This window comes from Caretta caretta, chromosome 1 (assembly GCF_965140235.1).
Source record: "Caretta caretta isolate rCarCar2 chromosome 1, rCarCar1.hap1, whole genome shotgun sequence".
Taxonomy (NCBI): Eukaryota; Metazoa; Chordata; order Testudines; family Cheloniidae; genus Caretta; species Caretta caretta.
The window spans coordinates 144,325,023-144,345,066 of NC_134206.1; the positions used below are offsets into that span (position 1 = coordinate 144,325,023).

General features: G+C 41.1%; 1 protein-coding gene across 1 annotated transcript in view; it reads left to right on the top strand.

Annotated features, from left to right (window-relative positions):
* Positions 1–20,044, top strand: part of PDK3 (pyruvate dehydrogenase kinase 3) — an 85,549-nt gene that overhangs the window by 50,809 nt on the left and 14,696 nt on the right. Inside the window, exons 4-5 of the mRNA XM_048863264.2 lie at positions 4,851–5,035; positions 8,757–8,846. Of these exons, the coding sequence (XP_048719221.2) occupies positions 4,851–5,035; positions 8,757–8,846 (275 nt within the window). The remainder of the gene's footprint in view (positions 1–4,850; positions 5,036–8,756; positions 8,847–20,044) is intronic.

Here is a 20,044-nt window from a genome sequence, read left to right on the forward strand (position 1 = left end):
AAGCTCATATAAAGTCCATCATTTCATTAATAAAAAATTATATTCACAAATCCTGTTATGTGGAATGGAGTTTCCCAAACACTTCAAAGCAAACACACTGGTTTAGATAAAGCAAGTTTATCAACTACAGAAAGAAAGATTTTAAGTGATTACAAGTAATGAGGCATACAAGTCAGAATTGGTTATAAAAAAAAAAAAGGGTAAAATGCAATTAATATCTAATTTAACAAGCTAAATGAATTCCAAGCAAAGATTTCTCTCACCGCATGCTTCAGCAGTCTTACTGGCTGGATTCCTTTCAGCCACAACCCCTCCCCCAGTTCAGTGTTAATTTCCTTGTTGTTCGGGGCGTGTTGGTGCTGTGGGCAAAGAGAAAGGGAGGAATATTTTGAGGCTTCTGTTCTCCTTTCTTATAGTTCTCTTTTTCTTTGAAAATTATCTCCAACTGAGGTTCAGAAGACAAAAAGTCTGCGGTGATGGGAACCTCCAACAGTTTCTTTGTCAAGATGTAAATTTCTTGCTAACTCCCTTTTTTCTGCCAAAGAATAGTCACCAGGTGATAGTCCATTTGATCTTGTTGACACCTGGCTGAGGTGTTGGTTTGCCTTTTGTTTCTGAGGAACTGGTTTGTGGCTGTTTTTGCAGACTTGGAATATGTCTCAGTAGTATCATATAGTAGAATCGTATACCTTTACATACAACGTTGCCCACACGCATTGGACTAGGACAGTAATTGGCAAATTGAGTTTTCAAATGGCATCTTTTGGGAAAATATACGCAAGGCATACTTCGTACAAAATGTACCAGAGTCTTGTAAAAGGGGTGAACATAGGAATACAAACTGTCACAGTACATTTTACTTCTCAACAGTGCTATAGGCCTGAAGAACATATGAAAGTGGGAAATAGATACCAGTTTTAAGAAACTGATAAAATGTTTTTTTTTCTCTTTTTTAACTTTGAGGAGTGGTGTGAGATAAAGTAAAGAGGGACAGACTAGAGGCATCACTCTCCACTCTAATTGAGTAATTGGGTTTATCACAGGACTGTTTAAAACTTCTGAATACCCTATAAAAAAATCCAGGTATGTGGTGACAATTCCTTTGTTTACAAATAAGCAATTAAAGCCCTTTTTGAGTACTTGCAACTTTAATCTGAGAGGTTATATATTGACTTTTAGGGCTTATCTACACTACAGAGTTTTGTCTCCAAAAGTCCGTTTTTGTCGACAAAACAGTGGAGATGTACACACTACAATATTCCTTCTGCCGACAAAACTCTCCTGCTTTGCTGACAAAATAAAACTACCTTGACAAGAGGTGTAGAGCTTTTTGTGGCTATGTTACGTCGACAAAGTGTCAGTGTAGACACTGCGCTTGGTTATGTCGCTGTATATGGCTTCCAGGAGGTGCCCCACAATGTCCATTCTGAACACTCTGGTCAGCAGTTAGACCTCTACTACCCTGCACCCAGGTACACTGTTCCCCCTTTAAAGGCCCAGGAATTTTTGAAATTCCACTTCCTGCTTGCTTGGGGTGGACAGTTCATATTGCATCTTCCCAGCTAACCGTGGTGGCTCCACACAGCAAATGCTTTCCTGCTTGGAGCGCATCTGAGTTGTTAAATATGCTGGCACTGTGGGGAGAGGAGGAGGTGCAGTCCTAGCTTCACTCCAGCTGTAGGAGCTTCGATACTTAAAGTCAGATTTCTCGTGGCATGTTGGAGAAGAGCTATGAACAGGACACATCAGCGCTGTGCAAAGATAAAAGATCTGAGGCAGGTGTACCAGGAGGCAAGAGAGTCATGTGGTCACTCCGGTGCTGCGCTGAAGACTTGCTGCTTCTATAAGGAGCTGGATGCCATCCTCGGCAGTGACCCCACCTCCACGACCAAGAGCCCCATGGATACTTCGGCAGGGTTGGAGACAGCAGGCTCGACCCTGAGGATGAAGTTGTGGGCGAAGAGGTTGAGTTGGAGGACGCGATGGGACAGGCGATAGGGTCATCCGGTAACATGGCAAGCCAGGACCTCTTCTCGACCCATGAGAGTTTGAGCCAATCCCAGCACTCTGTCTCTGGTGTGCATGATGCACACATGGGGAGCTCTGATAAGTGATCTTCTTGAGTTGATGCTGCATATGACGTGGAGTTGTCCTTTTCTTTGTTATATTCTAGAAGTGGGTGAAGGGATAGATATGTATGAGACTAGCTGTGTTTGCGTGTGCTTCACGTTCCCCTTTGGAGCAATGGAACAGTGTTAATGTGCACAGAGATTTCTGTATTTTGACATCTTCTGTATTTTCCACAGTATGCATCCAATGAAGTGAGCTGTAGCTCACGAAAGCTTATGCTCAAACAAATTGGTTAGTCTCTAAGGTGCCACAAGTACTCCTTTTCTTTTTGCGAATACAGACTAACACGGCTGTTACTCTGAAACCAGCGATTTCATGGGAATCCTCCAGAGAGATCTCTAGGAAACTTTCCTTGAGGTACTCACCAATCCTCTGCCGAAGGTTCCTTGGCAGAGCTGCTTTGTTTCTTCCCCCATTGTAGGAAACTTTCCTGTAATCCCTTGTGCAGGGACTGAAGTGCCACACAAGCGAACAGCATAAGGACCTGATCTGAAACCCCACGCATGCATGAGATGCACTCTTGCATCCATGCTCACCCTAGGGAATGAGATATTGGCTGTGGAAAATGGTGGCAGAATTTACAATTTTGTACTTAGTCGCCTTAGTATCTGGCTGCTCAAAATCAGCTACCAGGTGATCTGCCTCCATACACCACCCCAGGGGAAACTTTTCACCCTTAACCTTACAAATATTACAGAGAGCACAGCAGGCTGCTATGGCCATGGGAATATTTTCCTCATTTAGGTCTAACCTGCCATAAAAGCAGTGCCAGCGTGCTTTTAATTCGCCAGACGCACTTTCTGCTGTCATTCTGCACCTGCGTAGCTTATTGTTGAAGCATTCCTTGGTGCTGTCTAGGTTTCTGTTGTTAGGCTTCATGAGCCAGGGGAGTAATGGGCACTCTGGGTCCATCATTATGGGCATTTCAACATCCCCCATTGGAATCTTCTGGTCTGGAAAGAAAGTTCCTGCTTGCCGCTTTCTGTACAGGCCAGTGTTCCTGAAGATGTATGCACCTCACATTGATGTCAGTGAAGCGCCCATGGTGATCCACAAGCACCTACAGTACCATAGAGAAGTACCCCTTTCTATTGATGACAGCAGTGCAGGCTCCATCCTTTCAGACTGAGATGGCAGGTGCACAGTAAACAGGGGCCATTGAAAAATGCCGCGGAACACAGTCAGAAGCCTATGGAATGATGGGATGGAAAAAACTGCATCATGGAACATTGCACCTATGATGCATTGCAATCCACTCCGCCATCTCACAATTCCTAGATGGGAAGTAGCACAGTGGGATAGCTACCCACAGTGCATTGCTCTCACCGTCGATGCTAGAGCGCCAACCGTGGATGTGCTTTGCCAACAGAAGGGGCGTTATGTGAACGTGCACAAGCAAAGTGATTATATTGTTTTTTGATCATCAGCATAACTTGCATTGACAAAACTCTGTAGTGTAAACGAGGCCTTAGGAGAAGTAAATACTAGTGACTAATCAGTCTTCCGTGCTCTATAACTTCATACAATCTAATGTATTATTATTTCCTTCCAGAGGTGGTGCTTAGGTTCTAATTTAATTAATTATTCACTCAATTTGTCAAATACTGTTCTTCTGTGCTCATTATAAACCCATTGAGAATTTGCTTCAGAGTTAGCATATAAAAAGACTCCTTAGTTTTGCAGACACAGTTACAACTTAATAAAAGAGTCACCATCTTTGCTTTCTTTTGAAAAGTATATTGCATTTGTTTCTATTTGATCCTGAAGGAAGGAATAAAGCATTATTGTCAATGTAGTATATGATTGTCATTAATGTCAATGAGAAAAGTGGCAGAGATGAAGGTTGCTAACTCTTAGTGTTTTGAGATTAATAAGATATTCAAGTCATCCTTTTTTAAAACATGAATGGTTCTTTTCAGTATTTTGTACCTCAAAAGAATTGTATGTAAAAGGAAGGGGTAATTCTTTAAATATCACAAGCTGTGGTCTGCTTTGACAAGAAAGTAACATTTTTAATCTGTTCTATAATATATGCCTACTGTTGTCTTGCATCATTGCCATTAAAAAATAAATGAAAGTAAGCTCCTAAAACTTCTTGATCTCAAAGGGCAAGATACTACAGGAAAAAGGAGAAAGCGCCATTGTGTGTTTTTTTTGCCCTCTAGAGGCATAAAAAGAAACTGAACAGAATTGTGTCTGTGCACATGCTGATACTGCTCATTACTTAAACATAACCATCCTCATAAATTCCTTCCATCTGGTACCTACTCTAAAAACAAACTGTAGGGACACCTTTCTGGTAATTCTGATAAACGGCCAACTGGTCTCTTCTGAGACAGCTCCCCACCAATCCACTGCCTCCTGCAGAATTTGTAAACCAAGCAGAATAAATGACATATGTTGTGCTGGATTCACAGAGAAGAAAGGTCTGGAGAAAACACAATTTTAAATAAATTGTTATGGGACATAACTAGAGTTATCAAGAAGCCTTGAATGTTTACACTAGTTTAAACATACGGTTGCACCATAATATATTTCCCTTTAGCATGACATGTGGTAGGTAGTAATGTAGTTGGAGTTTGTTTCTCTGATAAACTTTTGGAGACTCTGGGAGATAAACAATAAAAGACTCTTATATGCAAGTGAATATTTGAAAACTGCAGTGTGAGATGCAGAGATTCCTGTTACTCTAACATTCTGTTTCTAATTTTGTGTTTCAGCTTTTTAGAAGTTTTAATCAAAGTAAGGAACAGACACAATGATGTGGTTCCTACCATGGCGCAAGGGGTGATTGAGTACAAGGAAAAGTATGGCTTTGATCCGTTTGTTAGCAGTAACATCCAGTATTTTCTAGATAGGTTCTACACCAATCGCATCTCTTTCCGCATGCTTATTAACCAGCACAGTAAGTAATTGCTTTGTTTTTCAACTTGAAGGAATAATTGGTTTTTGCTTATAAATCTAAATTGACAGCATTGATTTGGCATTCCTCGCACCAATGACTAATTTTAATATTCCGAGGTGAAGATGGTAGATGATGTATTGTGACAATTCGTTATTTAAGTAGTGCAGTTTTTTTTGAGGTGTCTAGAAGTTAATCTGAACCACTAAGCAGAATAACAGCCTTGTATTCCAAAGTGATAGGCTTGCAGTGAAGCTCCACTGTTCTATTTTGTCAACATGACTGTAAAATTTTTTTCACCCGGTTAGCAGATACAGTGTGCAAGGTGATGTATATGGTATTTTTAGGTACTAGTAAAATAACTACCGTATATACTCATTCATAAGCCAAATATTTTTGGTAAACAAGTGACGCATCAAAGAGCGGGGGTTGGCTTATTAACGGGTCTACGCCAAAATTTGATGATTTTAAACTCTATGAAATAATTGAATTGAATATCTAATACATTGTCATTTTGTTTACATGGAGCATCTGCAGGCACAGAGCCCCTCAGCTCCCTGTGGCCGTGGTTCGCTGTTCTCGCAGCTCCCATTGGTTGGGAAGTCTCGCAGCTCCCATTGGCTGAGAACGGCAAACCGTGGCCACAGGGAACTGAGGGGCTCCATACCTGCAGACGCTCAAAGTAAACAAAACATCCCGACCCGCTAGCGGCTTATCCTGACAGGCCAGGAGCCAAAGTTTGCCGACCCATTTATTGATGTCAATACTGCAGCCTTTTAAAGTTGCAAAGGCTTTCTTTAGTAGACTAGATTGGCTTGAAAGGAATACTAAAAGAGCAGTGCTGCAAATCTGCATGACATTTGACTCATTCATTTCACAAAATGCTATGCCTTACAAGCCAATCAGAAAAATACAATGAACGATAGTACTATAGCACTGTGTCAGTCCGCTACTGTGTAATTTGATTTCTTCATGCATTTCTACCAATGGACCTCATAAGTCTCGAGCCAATATGAAAATATAACGTGCAGAATCAATGGAATCTCTAATAAAATTGAAATTGCCTGTTATCCCCACAGACGTGCCAATCTACAGGGCTGCTTTGAAATAAACAAAGAATAATAATTTGATAGTAATAAAGCAGGTGACATTCCTATATAAAGTCCTACAGAATCTATAACTACAATAATAATAATCTATTTTCATACTAGTATTTAAAATGAACAATGGTGAAATCAAAAGAAAAAGGTCTGCTTATCACGCAGCGTTCAAACTTAAAGTTGTTGAATATGCAGAAGCAAACAATAATTGCGCTGCTGCTCATGAATTCTGTATCAATGAGAAGCAAGGAAGAGAATGGCGAAAAAATAAAACACTAAAAGACATGCCAAGAAGCAAGAAAAAATGTCCAACGAGGTGCACTTCATTTCCTGAGTTGGAGAGAGAGATCTCAGTAATTGGGTTGTTGAATGTTGACTGTATGGGTACATTGTCACTAGAACTGGAATTTGTCTGCGTGCTCTGCAAATGTCAAAAGACGACAAATACAAGTCAATAAAGCCATCAGTATTTGTCGCATCAGCCGGTTGGTGTACTCGCTTCATGAACCGTCATAGTCTCTGTTTTTGTCAGCGAACAAAGATAGCGCAAAAGCGGCCGAGAGATCTGGAAGAAAAAAATCGAATCTTTCCAAAGGCTTACTATAAAATATCGAAAGGAATATGCATTTGAACTGTCAGAAATAGCAAATATGGACGAAATGCTAATGACATTCGATCTCCCGAGCAACAGAACGGTAACCAGTTTTGGTGAAAAAACAGTTTTAATTAAAACCACTAGCCATGAAAAAATCCATGTTACGGTGGTTTTATCTTGTTTGGCAAATGGATCAAAGCTCCCTCCTGTTGTTGTTTTTTTTTTTTTTTTTTTTTTAAAGAAAAACCTTGCCTACAGACATGAAATTTCCTGCTGGTGTCATCATATGTGCACACGAAAAGGGATGGATGGATGAAAGTGGGACTATTGAATGGCTGGAAAAAGTGTGGAATAAGAGACCAGGCGCACTTTTCAAGAAACCTGCTGTGCTCATTTGGGACATGTTCAGGGCACGCAAGATGGATGAGGTGAAAAATGTGGCCAAAAATATGAAAACTAATTTGGCTGTAATACCTGGAGGCTTAACTTCAGTTCTACAACCTCTTGATGTCTGCCTGAACAAACCCTTTAAAGACGGGCTATGCAAAATGTGGTCTGAATGGATGTGCTCAGGCATGGCGAATTGGCAAAAGGCGGGAATCTTATGAAGCCCGCAATCAATCTGGTCGCCCAGTGGATCAAGGACGCGTGGGTGTCCATTCCCTCGGAAATGATAGAAAAATCATTTAGGAAATGCTGTATCAGCAATGCACTCGATCAGTCAAACGACACTGCCGACATCTACGATGATCATGCAGGTGCAGCTGTGAGTGAAGCAGAGTTTAATGAACTGTTTGGTGAATCAGAGACTGATTCAGGCTTTGAAGGATTTTAAGACTTTTTAAAGTCTCATGTTGTTCTAAGTTACTTGTTTTAAATATCCATTTATTGATTTTAAATATTAACTGTAATTTTTAAGGTGAATACATATTTGTTCAGTTATTATAACAGGTTTTTCGTTAGATTACATTAAAATCATTCTAGCAAAACTTTTGAGTGTTTCTTGTGATGCCAGCTTTTAAAATACAGCAGGGGTTGGCAAACTTTGGCTCCCAGCCTGTCAGGGTAAGCCGCTGGTGGGTCGGGATGTTTTGTTTACTTGGAGCTTCCTCAGGCACAGAGCCCTTCAGCTCCCAGTGGCTGTGGTTTGCCGTTCCCAGCCAATGGGAGCTGCAGGAAGTGGCTTATGAAAGGATCGTACAGTTTTTGCTGTTTTTACCTATCCATCTTGCAGGGTCGGCTTATAAACGAATGGCTAATGAACGAGTATATATGGTACATCTAGTCTAAACATACCAGTTGCACCCGTTTAACTAACTGTGATGTTAACCGGTTTAGTTAGCTGGTGCAATGTTGAATCTGGACACTCATACCAATTTAAACCTGGCTTATATCATTAGTTTGTACAAAGTTGCAGCAGTTTAACTAAACCAGTTTAATATTACACCTTTAATTAAACTGGTGGAATTTCTTTGTGTAGACAAACTCTAGTGATTCAGCCTTGATTAGTTTAGGGCAAATGGTTCTCTTAAGTGTTGAAAGAGAGATGGCTAGGACAAGTTTTGAAAACAGAGGCTTCATGTAATTTCGCCTTGACCCCTACAGAATTCTGTTTAATTTATTGTTCGTATGGGTGCTAAGTATTAGAAACCTTTTATACCTCATCGAACTTACAGTTCCTACCTACTCAGATAATTATATGAATGGAACATTTTATAATTCAGTTGAATATGTACTGACTTTAGTCTATCCTGAGAACTATGAGATTTTTTTTCTTTCTTCTGGATAGACATAAATGGACTCCAATGCATTTACTTCTCATATCATATCAGATATTGCAAGCTATAATTACTAAACAAAGTGTTTTTTCTAGAGAGGTCAATAGTCTTGATCAGGGACTAATGTTATGGAGGAGTATCTTTTTGAAGTGTGACACTGAATCTTGTCAACATATTGTCTGATTTAACTTTTCTATGTTGTTTTAAATGTAATAGCCATTCACTTAACTGTCAACTTTTTTTCCTCTTAGCACTTCTTTTTGGTGGAGACACTAATCCTGCTCATCCCAAGCATATTGGAAGTATTGATCCTACCTGTAATGTGGCTGAGGTAGTAAAAGGTAAGGAGATACATTTAATATTTGTATTATGTTTCAAACCCCAATTTACAGTTCCACATACATAACCAGTTAAGGTGTCCAAGGCAGAAGTTGTATTTCCATTTAATTAAAATTTTAAAAAACGCTAAAAAACTATACACATTTAATTGCTTATAGCAAGGCCATAAAAATATCAAAATTTTTAATAATATTAACAATATCTAGCTCTTACAGTACTTTTCATCTGTAGATCTCAATGTACTTTACAAGGAAGGTGGGTACAGTTATCTCCTTTTTACATATCAGGAAACCCAAGACAGGGGTGAAGTAAAGGCTTGTCCAAGGACACCCAGCAAGCGAGGGGCAGAACTGGAACTGGAATGCATGTCTCTGTGTCTTAGGCTGCTGCTTTATCTACTAGATCACACTTTCTAGTGGCCTCAAAATCCAAAAATCTGAAACTAGTGGAATGTTAACAGAGTTACAAAAAATGGAATTATAACTTTATCTTCTACTCAAGGACAGATCAAAATCTTTTATCCTTTACTTATGTTTGATGTGGTGGTTAAATTATTTTCCAAAAAGTATTTAAGAATACATATTCTACTTGACATCCTTTCTAAAGGAAATCAGGGATATACATAGTCATCTGTTCTTGTGCGATTATTCAAGTAAGGCTCTACGATAAAGAAACAAACACCATAAGAAAGTGAGGTTATAATTACTCCCAGGGGAATTCTGTCCCACTCTGTGTGTGCATAATTAATGAGCCATGCATAATTTTAATTTTTTTGTGCAGAAAAAAGCTTCTGCTGGAAAGTTGCTGCATTTGCACTTTTTGCCCACCAGAGGGCGCTATGGTGCTAGAACAGAGCAGCCTCCCCCCTGCCAGCCCCATCAGAAAATAACTACTGTGGAAAGTTGCTGCGGTTCCGCCTTTTGCCACCAGAGGGCACTGTGGTGATAGAACAAAGCAGCAGCTCCCAGCCAGCTAGAGACGAGAGAGCCTACCTTCTTCACAGCACTTGTCAGGCCAGGTCAGGAGACAGGGGCTATGGGGAGACAGACAGTGTGGGGCTGCTGGGGAGTCAGACAGGGGCTCATAAGGGCTAGTGTGGGAGGACAGACTGGGGCAGGGGCTGAATGGGAGTGGAGGCGTAGGGCCACAAAGGGGAGTGAGGTATAGGGCCAGATATGGAGAGGGAGGTGACTGAGTGGGGGCACAGACACACATAGGAATGGGAGTGGCTGAGTGGGGGCATAGAGACACGTGGAGACAGGGGGAGGAGGTACAGGGCCACCTGAGGCAGGGGAGGCGATGTAGAGCCACATCAGGATGGGGAGAATGGATGTCTGAGTGGGAGTGGAGGGACACGTGGACAGGGAGTTCAAGGACACATGTGGGACAGGGGCAGATGTGCCTGACTGAATGGGAGAGGCTAGAGGTCAGCCAGGGTCTGCATGGGGGAAGCTCCTTAACAATTTCTCCCTGCCCCCCCGCAAAAAAACTGTTCTATGCTTTTCCCACCCATACCCAACAACACTCCAAGTTCAGACCCAGGCTCCTTCCCAGCAATTACTTCCATCTCCCTCAAGCCCTCTGTTACCCCTGACTCCCCACAAGCCTTTGCACTGCTTCTGAGGGGTGTGAGAAATATATTTCTGTATTGTACTTTAAATGAATTATTACTCAGAGTTCTGTATTAATAATCCTGAATCTTTTTTGTTGTCTGTAACAATACAGACATACTTGCTGACAGGTATTTTGAAATAAATGATAAATTAATTGAAACTGGTGTGATTATATTGTGGTGTTTTGAAAAATAAAATACACCTCTACCCCTATATATTGATACCTGATATAACACGAATTTGGATATAACGCGGTAAAGCAGTGCTCCGGGAGGATGGGGCTGCGCGCTCCGGGGGATCAAAGCAAGTTTGATATAACGCGGTAAGATTTTTTGGCTCCTGAGTACAGCGTTATATCGGGGTAGAGGTGTATTCAGAATTTTGCAGAATTTGAAAATGTGTGCATAATTTTTAATTTTTTGTTGCAGAATTCCCCCAGGAATAATATAATACAGCAATAATCTTCAGATATTTAGAAACTCTTGGCTTTTGTCTTTGGGCGCCAAGCACATAGGGAAGTTTTGATGTAACTGTACACCTTGTCACACAGTGTTGCTCCCATGGAGTGTGTGTGTGTACGTACATCACACACAAATGTTCCATACGCACATGAATAAATGCACATGCATATATGTGTTTCATACACATACGTATGAGCATATGCACATACAAACATTGGGTACCTATTAGTGTCCTTCTGTGTATGGAATGTGTGTATCTGAATTCTCAGTTGATATATTCTCAATGTGAAGACATAGTGGCCAACTATGCCAGGATGGTAATCTAGTGGAAGAATATTGGGATGCCATATGAGAACTGGTGTTGGGCATCAAATCTTGGTCTTTAGTTCTTGGGTCGACAAGGGCTATGAACACAGTGGAAGCAGAAACTATTTTAAACCCATGAGAGGAGGTATCTCTTCCTGTTGATCTCATTTCACCCATATTAACTCAAGGAGCAAAACTGATTGCCTCTAAGGGAGTGTGACCACAATGCTTTAAAAGAGGGGAGAAAAATGAAGAAAATAGTTGGAGGGAATCCTTAGTGCTAGGAGAGGGTATTCAGATCCTTATGAAGGTAGGAGAGACACCACGTGAGAAACTAGTGGAACACAAAGCACCTTTTTTAAAACTACGGAATCTACTTATGATATGTGTATGATAATCAAGGTGGGCCATTTCCAGCACAAATCCAGGTTTTCTCCCTCCCCTCCTCCGCTTCCCCCCCCTCCCCCTGCTCCACAAACCCACTCTCCTGTTGGTAATAGCTTATCTAAAGTGTCAGGGAGAAAACCTGGATTTGTGCTGGAAATGGCCCACCTTGATTATCATACACATTGTAAGGAGAGTGATCACTTTAGATAAGCTATTACCAGCAGGAGAGTAGGGTGGGAGGAGAGAAGACCTTTTGTAGTGATAAACACCCATTTTTTCATGGTTTGTGTGTATAAAAACATCTTCTGTATTTTCCACACTATGCATCCGATGAAGTGAGCTGTAGCTCACGAAAGCTTATGCTCAAAATAAATTGGTTAGTCTCTAAGGTGCCACAAGTACTCCTTTTCTTCCTACAGAACAAGTTTGTTCAAGCCTCTAATACAGCAAAATTACAAAGCATTTTTTAATATTTAAGTAGCAACTGCGTGTGTGAGTGTGTGTGTGTGTATATATATACACTAATTGCATAGCACTGATTGCTTGAATACAGTTCCACTTGCAACGTGATACTTTATTTCACCCTTTGTTATACATTTGTGTATCAGTTGATGTGTCTGTAATGTTTTACCTGCAGTCTTGCTGCTTTATAAGCATTTGAAAATTAATATTAACCTTATCCCAGTTTTGCTTTTGGAGTAAGTGACTATCCCAAAGTGACCTCATGTTTTACTGAGCTTTTTTAAAAGCAGTTTTTGAATGTTGAAACCATGTGAAATTTAGCGTATGAATTATAAGTAACTATAAATTACAGAGCTCGAGAATAAATTTTAAGAGTTGGTTATTTTGATATCATCAAAGAATTCTAACCTGATAGATTCAGCTTTTCTCTTTCTTTTTTATGAAGTCATTGCAGTTGGAAATTCTTCATAAATTAATATTTTCCAGTTTACATAGTAATTGGCGAAACAGTTTATTTTTATAGGTTAACAATGGCTGCCTTATAAGAAGTGCTGTTTTGTCCAGTGTGTTTTCAAGATAGCTGTTGTCTGCATTGTGTTGCAATTTTTTGTCAGCAGATGGAGATATGGCATAGATTGCCAAAGCAGGAAATATAACCAAAATGGATTCTTGATGTTCCTTTGATTTTGTCTTTCTGTTCTAATCCATAGTAATTATTGATATCATATTGAGATGAGTCTTGAAATTTAAGCTACTGTATTACAACATTTAAATCTAACAAGTACTGATCACTTGGGCCTGGGCTATATAATCCTTAGTCACTTCAATAGTTTTGTTATAGTGAGACAGTAGCACCACGAGTTAAAGATGAGACTAGAGGTGATGAATAATTTTTTTTTTAATTTAGTGGCTGAACTGAAAAATCAGAAGGGGAAAAAAAAAACAGTTTCAAACTAAAACTTTAATTTGTTCGTTTTTTCTTGATAAAACAAAAAACTGAATTTTTTTATTCAGGTAAAATGAAATATTATTTTGAATGTCAGTTTGAAATGATGTTTTGAAACAAAATGTTGATATGAAATGAAATTTTTGAAATTTTCATTTTGGGTTTTTTTCCCAGCTAAAACTATTTGCTGAATTTGACCCAAATTCTCAGTTTCAATACCCCCCAAAATGCATTTTCTTGGGAAATTTACTATTTGCCAAATAAAGTCACACACCTCTAGTTGAGACTAGCTTACTGATTTTTCTAAGTGTTCTAAAATCCGCATGTTTATTTGCTGAAAGTTGCTGTGTCTTGAGGAGGTCTGGGGGCAGGGTTGGTAGTCAAAATTTGATGTCATTTGAACAAGGGACACCCCAAATAGTCCACCAAACCAAAAAAGTGACATGCTGTAGCCAGTGAACCTGAGAAGTACCCATGTACAGTGAGTTTGAGCTCTGCCCTAAGTAGATTTCAAAGAATGTATATTTTGTGCAAAGAGTAATAGGAGTTTTGGACTGGAAGGGACCTCAAGAGGTCTTCTAGTCCAGTCCCCTTCATCCAAGGCAGCACTAAGTAATAACTAGACCATTCCTGACAGGTGTTTGTCTAATCTGTTCTTAAAAACCTTCAGTGATGGAGATTCCACAGACTCCCTAGGCAATTTATTCCAGTGCTTAGCTGCCCTGACAGTTAGGAAGTTTTTCCTAATATCCAACCTAAACCTCCCTTGCTGCAGTTTAAGTTAATTGCTTCTTGTCCTATCCTCTGAGGTTAATTAGAATATTTTTTCTCCCTCCTTCTTGTAACAATCTTATATGTACTTGAAAACTGTTATCATGTCCCATCCTGCCCCACTGCACCCCCCCAGTCTTCTCTTCTCCGACTAAACAAACCAAGTTTTTTTTTCCAATCTTCTCTCATAGCTCATGTTTTCTAGACATTTGATCATTAGTTGCTTTCAGCCTGTACTCTGCATGGTCGTCTTCTGGAAGTTGTCCCCTGAGAATACAGTTTCTGATTTAAGAGCTGTGTTGTGAAATCCACATGCTTAATCAGATTTACGTTAGAAGTATTGCCAAGGAAAATTGAATTACCTAATTAAATAGAGGGAAGATGAAAGACTCTAGTAAGCAGTAGCATTTGGTCAGTGTAATCATGATGCATGCTTCTCATCCCATTCCTGACCAATGGGACTGTGTGTGTGTGTGTGTGTGTGTGTGTGTGTGTGTTTTTTTTTTTTTTAAAGGGGGTGGCAAGTAGCTGTGACTCTCAGCTGTGTCAGTGTGATCAAAGGAATGGCTGAGGCTCAAGATATGCACCCAGGATAGAGAGCCTGTTTTAAGGACTGGTGCAAAGTTGACATTGTAACACAGCACTGGGATGCTGCCATTAATCAAAATAATAACTTATATTTATCATGAAAAATAAACACAGAAAACACATTTCAAGTTTCTAAAATAATTTATTTAAGCTACACAAACCAAGGGTCCACACCTATCAGTTTCACCCTTCTAAGTGAGTTCTTGAAGTGCTTTTCCATATGTGTTCCACTCTTGGTGCCCACGTTCCCCATGCTCTTGAGATTAGAATCTTTTGGCCAGCAGTGTCTGTTGGCCCAGGCCTGTACCGTAAGTGCCCTCTAGCCTCCCTCCTGAGAGCATAAAATGGCAGAGTGGGGCCAACTGTCTTTGAGTTCCTTCTTATTGCCCATGGGTGAGACACAGCCTTGCAAGCAATATGTTTTATTTTTGCATACTTGCATAGTTAATTTTTAAAATTGTATAGATCACTTTTAGAATAGTCATAGTATAGTTTTGTTTAAGTGTGTGTTGTTAGGGTTTTTTTCAGGTAATGCTTTGAAACACTTTTTTCTGTTATCTGGGACCGGGGCTTCAATCTTCGTGGCTGAACAAAAATCTCCAAGCAGTTTTAAGTATTGCTAAGTATTGTAAGCAAGACAAGACAGCTATACCACTTAATTGTGGCCACTTAAAATGTTTATTTTTATATTCAGTGAGCGGCACATCATGAGCACTTGTTCTGTTGGTTGTTCATTTTCATAATAAATTCAGAAAACAAGAAAAGCTCACTGAAACTCTTTTCCTCTTGGATAAATCTGAGACCAGCCTCTGATCTGGTAAACCAGATCCACCCAAATCTGAGCAGTCTTCCTCCAAGAGTTCCTTGATAAGCATTGGCTCTGCTATCAGTTCCTGGGATCCTGCCTCTTTGATACATGCTGCAGCAATTTCTGCTTTCCAAGTCATTGTCCCACATCGGTACCAAGTTGTATTAGAAGCTTGGCACAGAGTGCACATATGGTGTTTATAAGGGATTACAAAGAAATTACAGGGACTCCTGCTCCACCATTAGAGAAGTATTTCTTTTCCTTATCAGCCTCAGACCAGAGTATGGAGGCTTCTTCTTATGACTCCTGAATCTACTATACTTCAGTCAGAGAATTTAGGGTATATGTGTATCAACATAACCATAGGGATTATAGGGAGAGATGTTCTATCTGGTACTCTCCAATCCCCTTTTCGGCTCCATACACAGTTTGCCTATGGACCGCACCCCTGCCTTTACTGGGCTCCCGGGGTCTCTCCAGATGTTAGAAAGCCTTCCTCCATCCACTCCAGAGACAAATTGCCCTCCCATATAGAGTCTACAATCATCGACACCATCACATCCAGATAACTACAAAACTTTTCAGGATCTCCTCAGAAGAATGGCTGAAACATTAGAGATGCGGGTACAGGTTGTACACGAAAAATCGCATGTCTAGACATCCTGCTTACTTCATTATTGGAAAGAATGGCAATGCCAGTTAATGATGGTCTGTTAGAACATGCACACATTTTGTGACATACATCACCCACCATACCGCCAATGTCTAAGAAAGCTGATAGGTAGTAATAAGTTCCCTCTTCGAGATCTGAATATTTTTATACTCACCCAACACCTGGATCACTTGTAGTCACTGCTGCCCAGCAGCGTATGAACCAGCAAAGCTTCAAGTTCATGCTTCCAAATGCTTCCAGTTCCTATCATAGACAGTGGACCTCATCTGGTGTTGATGGCTGTGGGAATTAACCATGTCCACCACGATGGAATTGTGTGGAGGGTGGAAGAAGTCTCCCACGCTGGGCCATAATATTTATTGTCTGCCCACTTGCAAGTAGGTGCCAACAATGCTGAGGTCTGCCAAATGATTCTTGCCAGGTCTAGAATGGCCTCATTAATAGTAGGGGAATCTTTGAGGAAGAGGATGAGTGGATTATGTCAAGGAGGTGATGGTGGGTGTCCTTGACTTCCTCTGGTGATATTTGGAGAGTGTCCGTCACTCTCTTCGCCATGTCCTGGAAGAGGCAAAAGTCATCTGCCAGAGATGGCAGGAGAGGCAGGCAGCCTTATCCAGGGATTAGGAGGATATGGTCCTTGGGGTCACTTCTTCCTCTACAGTGCTCTCGTGATCTTCCATTATTTTTTCCAGAGGTTCTGAAGCTCTGGAAGCCACGGCTGAAGAGGTGCGCCTTGAGGATTGGACTGGAAGCTCAAGAGGCACGGTGGCAATATACAGCCCAAGATTGCCAGTATTACTACTGTTGATATTGGGCACTGTAAAGATCCTGGGATGAGTACTGTGATGCCACCTCCTCAGGTTTGCAATCGGAGCCCGCACTAGAGAGCGGAGGAATGTGAGGGGGCAGTCAGGAAGATTGCCGTGCCAGGTGAAGACTCTGTCTGAAGGTCTTGGCACCGAGGAGACTGCAGAACATCTGATACACGGAGGTCCCTAGAGGGTTAGAATTCCATCAGTACCAACCAATTTGATTCCATTGACGGTACCGGGATGGATGGAGATCTTGACCATACTGGTCGCTCTGGTGCCTAATGAGGTGTTGATGACAGTATCAATGTAGGATCATGTACCAGCAACGTCTTTTTAGAGGAGTGCTGACTCATGTCCTTTGGTGCCATTGACTCAGTGCCTGTGCCCATTGGGACCATGGGCTTGTCAATGGTGCCTGCCACTGAGGACTTCCATGAGCCATGGGTACTGGTCTGAGAAGGTACCATCTGCATCGAGTGTACCAAAAAGCATTTGCGGCTATCTCAGGGTTTCTTGTAGGGGACTTCCCACTCTCTCTTTTTCAGTTATTTGTGAGAGGAGTCAGTGGCTTGTTTCTTCCCCTCAGGCCTCAACATCTAAAGGCTCTGGGCTGAAGACTCACATCTGCCAGGTAACTCATGGCGCGGGTCCGGAGAGCTGGCTCCATGAAGATAATCTTCTATCTGAGCAATTTGTCCTTATGAGACCAGGGCCTGAGTTGTTGGCAGAGACCACGCTTTTGTTGAATGTGGTCTTTCCCAAAGCAGTGAATGCACTGGCAGTGCTTGTCTGTGACCGGGATCTCTTCTTTGCAAGAGAGAGGCACTTCTTGAAGCCCGGTGACCTGGGCACATCCCACTGGGGGAAGGGTTCCCTACAAGGAAAAAGGAGGGGGGGGAAATGTTTTTATTTTTTATTTTTAGGGAGAAAAGATAAGAAAACGGGAAAAATTAGAACTACAACTAAGAACTAGGAGACTAACTATAGAGATGCAAATTGAAAGCAGTGGTCCTCACGGACTGTGAATACCTCTGTTTCTAGCCAGGGGAACTGAGAAGGAACTGAGAGGGGTTAGCCTACGTGTGCTGACTAGCCTTGTGGTAGGGCACGAGGGGAGACAGCACGTGGGACCTTAATGTTGTTACGAATTAAGGTTCCTCCTGGGACCTTAATGTTGTTACGAATTACACCTGGTAGGACACGCACACCAATGCTGCGAATTACACCTGGTAGGACACGCACCCAATGCTGCGAATTATACCTGATAGGTCACGCACAGTTCGAATCTAGGCTGAGGCACAGAAACAAAGTCCACAACTGCAGAGTTCCCAAAAGACACTAAGTTTATTACGCTTGAGCGTGGTGCCCCCCTGCTAGCCAGGGGGGGACCCTGAATACAGATTATACAAAGGTTATATACTTTTTAGCAAAGCATGTTGCCCTCATGCATCAGAAACCTTAGCCAATAAACAAACCCTTGTCTTATCTACCACCTATCCCTGCTTGGTGCATTCCTCGTGCTATACCAGTATGTTAATTACACAGCATGGTCCTAAAGCCATGCATCAGTAACTTTTATTATCAGAATGGGAGGCCTCACATCAAGGCCAAGAGACAGGGAGTTAGAGACTAACAAAAACCAGATACTGGGAGTCAAGGCAGGCTGGAGACAAGGAGGAGGATTTTCACAGGGATTCAGTATCTAAGAATCACTCCTCCTGGTGTATGATGTGCTGGCATTTAAACAATGGTGGGCCCCAAACCAAAATGAAGTCACGTGTGCTAACTTTTCCTTAACAATGTGGTTTTAGCTGGGTTGATTTTGGGGGAGAGACTGGGGAGAGAGGGGTTGGCTTTTGAATTCTTAGTGTGATTACATCAGCTCAAAGGAGAATTATAAGCATTCATGGCAGCCCTATTGGAAACTCTTTTTCACAAGGACAAAGTTTCTCTTAGACCTCCAGAACTGTTCGCTTACATGTTTTTCTTTCACTCTAGTGACAGTAAAGTGAAGCTCCACTCTCTGAATGTGTTAAGAGCACTTTTTCTAGATTGTTTATTGCCTTTGCAGAAAGGATTACAGGTCAGGCTGTGTCATCCAAAAAATATCTAAGTGGATATCAGAGTTTATTAAAATGCTACCAGGTAGATAGATTAAAGTCTACTAGTCAAGTTAAAGCTCACTCCACAAGGGCTCATGCCGCTTCTTTCAGAAGTGTCCTGATTTCTGAAATTCATGGAGAAGCCACCTGGAGTTCTGTGCATGCATTCCATAAACACTATTCCCCTGTAAAGACACATAGAGTCAGCTGTCCATTTTGGCAGAGCTGTATTACAATCTCTATTTAAATAGGCTCTGAGCATTCACTTCTTAGCATCAGGTTACTTCTCGAAAGTCACCAAGAGTGGAAAGTGTGTGTGTGTCTGTGTGTGTAGACAACCACTCAAAGAAGAAAAAAAGATGTCTTGCATAACTGGTTCTTTTTGAGTTGTGTTGTCCATATGTATTCTGTGACCCGCCCTCCTTCCCTTCTGGTACAGAGTCCTTTAACACCTGGATTCTGTTTTGGCAAAGGAAGTGAAAGGCAGTTGGCCCTGCTCTGTTCTTTTATGCCCTTGGGAGCGGGGGCAAGGACACACAGGATGTAGGGATGGGCCAATGCAGGCTGCTGGCCAAAAGATTCCCATGTACACTGAGAGGACTACATATGGACACCACATCTGTAAGTAAGATAAATAACCATTTTTTTTCCCTATGACAAAGGGATTTGAAGAAAATGTAAGCCATTAAAAAAAATTCGGTCACTTAGCCCTTCTTAAAATAGTCAGAACAAACCTCAAATGATATAAACTACTAATATCAAGCAATGTACAAACTACAATAAATATTTTAAAATGATATTCTAATGTAAAAGATAATTTTTGTAGGATTTTTTTTTTTAACCCCTGTTAAAAAGGAAATCTTGGTGCAGCCCTACCTATGGTGGCGGTATTGGACTATCATAATATTGCTGTGCCATATTAAAGCCAAAGGTATATACTACTGGTTGTGAATTTGGAGTCATTTGGGGAAAGGGTTCCTCAGATAAGCCCTGCCTCAACTCCCCCAATAAGGAGTTCACTTTATTATTCAAACGGCTCTAAAACCCACTTGCATAGTTATATTGCCCTGAAAATTGGTATTCCACAACAGAAGCTGGGGTAGATTTTGGGGAAGAGAGGGAGGAGAACACTCATTGAGATGAAATCATCAATTACCCCCTCTGAGTTATTGTATCAGACTGTATTCATCTTCATGGGTGTTCTCCTTCATCTGAGAACATCCCATTGAGATGAATAAGCATCTTTACACCTTTGCAATCCTCCTGTTTGT